This window comes from Apis laboriosa, unplaced genomic scaffold, assembly GCF_014066325.1.
Source record: "Apis laboriosa isolate Shangri-la unplaced genomic scaffold, ASM1406632v1 scaffold34_cov151, whole genome shotgun sequence".
In the NCBI taxonomy this organism is placed as follows: Eukaryota; Metazoa; Arthropoda; class Insecta; order Hymenoptera; family Apidae; genus Apis; species Apis laboriosa.
The window spans coordinates 2,785,970-2,791,129 of NW_025222928.1; the positions used below are offsets into that span (position 1 = coordinate 2,785,970).

The 5,160-nt window shown below is 46.3% G+C and overlaps 1 protein-coding gene across 1 annotated transcript in view; it reads left to right on the plus strand.

The window, feature by feature from the left end:
• The window catches only part of LOC122715186 (sodium/potassium-transporting ATPase subunit alpha), a 124,881-nt gene that overhangs the window by 104,942 nt on the left and 14,779 nt on the right, over positions 1-5,160 (plus strand). The window contains exons 3-5 of the mRNA XM_043937150.1: positions 136-1,861; positions 2,093-2,329; positions 2,541-2,842. Coding sequence (XP_043793085.1) covers positions 136-1,861; positions 2,093-2,329; positions 2,541-2,842 — 2,265 coding nt within the window. The remainder of the gene's footprint in view (positions 1-135; positions 1,862-2,092; positions 2,330-2,540; positions 2,843-5,160) is intronic.

Consider the following 5,160-nt stretch of genomic DNA (forward strand, 5'->3'; position numbering starts at 1 on the left):
CCTTCTTCCTCCTCAACCCGTTTCTCGTCGATTTGAATCGACGATTCGAACGAGCGAGATATCAAGGGAAAGAATAAGGGCGAGAATAATAATAACAGTAATAGGTGTAATTAACGATGGATCGGACGGTTGCAGGGCCTCAGCCACGCGAAGGCGAAAGAGAATCTGGAGAGGGACGGTCCAAACTCGCTGACACCGCCGAAACAAACGCCGGAATGGGTGAAATTCTGTAAAAATCTGTTCGGCGGTTTCGCGTTGCTGTTGTGGATCGGCGCGATCCTCTGCTTCATCGCGTACTCGATCCAAGCGTCGACGAGCGAGGATCCGAACGACGACAATCTGTACCTGGGCATCGTGTTGGCGGCGGTCGTTATAGTGACGGGTATATTCTCGTATTACCAGGAGAGCAAGTCGAGCAAGATAATGGAATCGTTCAAGAACATGGTACCCCAAATAGCGATCGTGATCAGGGAAGGTGAGAAACTGACGTTGAAGGCCGAGGAGTTGGTGCTGGGGGACGTGGTCGAGGTGAAATTCGGCGATCGTATACCGGCCGACATCCGTATCATCGAGTCAAGGGGATTCAAGGTGGACAACAGCTCGTTAACAGGTGAATCGGAGCCCCAATCGAGATCCCCGGAGTTCACGAACGAGAACCCGTTAGAGACGAAGAATCTCGCCTTCTTCTCGACGAACGCCGTTGAGGGAACCGCGAAAGGAGTGGTGATCTGCTGTGGCGATCAGACAGTGATGGGAAGGATTGCTGGCCTGGCATCCGGCCTTGATACTGGTGAAACGCCGATCGCTAAGGAGATTCATCATTTCATCCATCTGATCACGGGGGTAGCCGTATTCCTCGGTGTAACCTTCTTCGTCATAGCCTTCATACTCGGTTACCATTGGCTCGACGCTGTCATCTTCCTGATCGGTATAATCGTTGCCAACGTGCCGGAGGGTTTGCTGGCCACCGTCACCGTTTGCCTCACGTTGACCGCGAAACGGATGGCCTCGAAGAATTGCCTGGTGAAGAATCTCGAGGCGGTCGAGACGTTGGGCTCGACCTCGACCATCTGCTCGGACAAGACGGGCACCCTCACCCAGAATCGTATGACCGTTGCCCACATGTGGTTCGACAATCAGATCATCGAGGCCGACACAACCGAGGATCAATCCGGATTGCAATACGATCGCACGAGTCCCGGCTTCAAGGCTTTGGCGAAGATCGCCACTCTGTGCAACCGCGCCGAGTTCAAAGCCGGCCAGGAGGACAAGCCGATCCTGAAGAGGGAGGTGAACGGCGACGCGTCCGAGGCGGCCCTGTTGAAATGCATGGAGCTTGCCCTTGGCGACGTGATGGGTATAAGGAAACGTAACAAGAAAGTGTGCGAGATCCCGTTCAACTCGACCAACAAGTACCAGGTCTCGATCCACGAGTCGGACAATCCGGACGATCCTAGGCACCTGCTCGTGATGAAGGGCGCGCCGGAGAGGATCCTCGACCGTTGCTCGACCATATTCATCGGCGGGAAGGAGAAGGTGCTCGACGAGGAGATGAAGGAGGCGTTCAACAACGCTTATCTCGAGCTTGGCGGGCTTGGTGAACGCGTGCTCGGTTTCTGCGACTACATACTGCCGTCCGACAAATTCCCGATCGGCTTCAAGTTCAACTGCGACGACCCGAACTTCCCGGTAGACGGACTCCGCTTTGTGGGCCTGATGTCTATGATCGACCCGCCCAGGGCTGCGGTGCCCGACGCGGTCGCCAAGTGCCGTTCAGCCGGCATCAAGGTCATCATGGTAACCGGTGACCATCCGATCACTGCCAAAGCCATTGCCAAATCTGTCGGCATCATCTCCGAAGGTCTGTTCCTCTTGATTACTCTCTCAGAAACTAATTCGCTTAATAGCGAATAGTAGTAATAGTGGTAGTAGTATTAATAGCGGTGCTTGATATCTTCGATATCTTCTGAACCGATACTTTGCGATATTCTCGATTCCACCGCTGAAAATTTAGAGTAGGGAAGATTGGGATTTTTGGTTGGAAGGAAAAAGAAGAAAATGGAAAGTTGAAAATGTTGTTTGCGATTCTCAGGTAACGAGACCGTCGAGGACATTGCTCAACGGTTGAATATCCCCGTATCCGAAGTCAATCCTCGCGAGGCCAAAGCCGCCGTCATCCACGGAACCGAACTCAGGGAACTGAACTCCGACCAACTGGACGAGATCCTCAGGTACCACACCGAAATTGTGTTCGCCCGTACCTCGCCTCAGCAGAAGCTGATCATCGTCGAAGGCTGCCAGCGAATGGGTGCTATCGTCGCTGTCACCGGTACGTCATATTAATCGATCGATAACCGATTTCGTAAATTGATCATCAATCTCGCTGATCCTCCTTCTAAACCTCCTCCTAGATAATAATGATAAATCGATCCAATTCGCGAATTCCCGTATCTTTTCCTCCTTCTCCTTCTATCTATTATATGGAAATATTCGAGAAAAACGGGACATTACCCCCCGTTGTTCGGTCTCGTTCGTTCCAGGCGACGGCGTGAACGACTCCCCCGCGTTGAAGAAGGCCGACATAGGCGTAGCAATGGGTATCGCTGGCTCCGACGTGTCGAAGCAGGCGGCCGACATGATTCTGCTCGACGACAACTTCGCCTCGATCGTGACCGGTGTCGAGGAGGGCCGGTTGATCTTCGACAACCTGAAGAAGTCCATCGCGTACACCCTCACCTCGAACATCCCCGAGATCTCACCCTTCCTGGCGTTCATCCTGTGCGACATCCCTCTGCCCCTCGGCACCGTCACCATTCTCTGCATCGATCTGGGAACGGACATGGTGAGTAAACACCATTTGCTTCGCCTTCCTTCCGTTTTCTTCGACCTCTCGTCTCGATCGCGCCCCATCGATCGATCATCCCCCCCTCCCCGCATTTCGGAGGGGGCCGAGGCGCGGTGCCGAAATTCCAATTCGAATTCGTCCTCGACGACACTCCTCCACGAAAATAGGAGGAGGAGGAGGAGGAGGAGGAGGAGGAGTTTTTTCGATCGGGATCTTTTGAGACGAGATGTATTCGCATCTCGAGCGAGGATAATTTCAAGATTTTCAGCACGCGTGTTGTTTCGCCAAATGGGCTGGGATACGAACGGATATAACGTTCGATTATTGTAATTATTGTCGTTGTTTATAACGGAATGATTGCCAGGTGCCGGCTATTTCGTTGGCGTACGAGCATGCCGAGTCGGATATAATGAAGAGAAGGCCTCGTGATCCGTACCGTGACAACCTCGTCAACGAAAGGTTTCTCTTTCCCTTCCCCGAGGAAAAGATACAGCTTTTCGGAGCACAATTGTTGTTGTTTAGATAGAGCTCCCGGGTAATCGCAGTATCGCCAGATCGACCCGTAGGAGGCACGATTGGAAGCTAGTCTCATCGCGAATTTGTTGTAACTGTTTTTTTTTTTTTTTTTTTTTTTTTGATTTAATTTAATCTAGGTGGCCAATTTCGCGTTTCCTCTGCGGAAGGATCGGGAGGAAAAATAAAGGAGATCATTTTTTTTCTTTTTACATCGAATCTTATCGACGCGAGGATCCTCCTTCTGATCGAGATTCGTTCCTTTTTCTCTGTTTAATCTTGGAAAAAATTGTTCTTTTAGAGTATATATATATATATTTTTATAACGATCTCGTTCGGATCTCGAATTAGAATGAGAATACTCGTGATTTCAGGTGTAATTATATTTTTTCCAGCTCGATTTCACGAGGTTTTATATATATATATAACAAATGTCTAAAAAAGGAAGAGAATTGGACGGAATTTGGAAGGATCGAACGAAAAAAACCGCCTCCACACGAATCCCTTCATCCCTCGTACACCATCCCGCCTCGTTGCTCCTATCGATTTAGTTCTCTCAGTTTTGATTTTTTGCTTACCTTTTCTGCGTTTCTCATCATATGTTGCTCACTGAGTCGCAAGAATGCTGATTGAATTTCAAATGCACGACACAACAGAATTTATCTTATTTTACATTTTCGCCAATTATAATAAAAATTCTTTTCTCGATTCTCCATCTTTTTTTTTTTTTTTTTTTTTTTTTTTTTTCCCCTCGAAATGGAGAACGGAAATTAATCAGCATCCTTGTATCGCGGGTCAGCGAGAAAACGATACTCATCATCATCATCATCATGTTCTAACCGTTGGCGTTGTTACTTGAGCCTTGATTGATAATGTGACGTCAGGTGCCAGCCATCTCACTTGCCTACGAGGAGGCAGAGAGCGATATTATGAAGCGACATCCACGAAACCCGTTCACTGACAAGCTAGTTAACGAAAGGTAACACATCAACAAACATAAACCGAATCTTGACCAAACAAAATAAAAAAAAAAAAAAAAAGAAAGAAAGAATAAGAAAGATACTCTTACTATACTTACTACTGCTACTGTTACTACTACTACTACTACTACTACTATTACTACTACTACTACTATTACTACTACTATTACTATACAAATACTATTACCACTACTTTACACCATGATCGACTTTTTATGGTCAGAAAGCGTAATTGGTGACGCGTGATCTCTTGATTCTTTTCCCTTCTTTCTGATAAATTAGATATATATATATATATATATATTCATCAACAACTTTCTATCGTTGTTATTATTTTTTTTTTTTTAAATAATCGTGTAACGAAGAACGTAAGAATATGGATCTAAAAAAAAAAAAAAAAAATTGAAAGAATATATATTTGTAAATATATACGTATGCAAAATCTATAATATCAAGAATCGAAAGATCACAAAGATCTCCATTACCTGTCTATTGGTCGTGTATACACCTCTTACTTATTCCTATGATTATTGTACAGTAGCTAGTTCGTTCTGTCTCGTATATACTCGTTCTCGAACACTTTAAAAAGAAAGAAAAAAAAAATATATATATAATTAAAACAAAGGGATACATAATAATACGGGCACAGAGATTTTTCACGACACGTTTCTCAATATTCTGCAAGATCGTAAAAAAAAAGAAAATGTACTCGTTGTCTCGTCACGAGCAGAGACCTTCGTGGTAACTGTGGTAACGAGGTGACAACGAATTTCTCTCTCTCTCTCTCTATCTCTCTCTCTCCCTCTAACTATCTATCTCTTT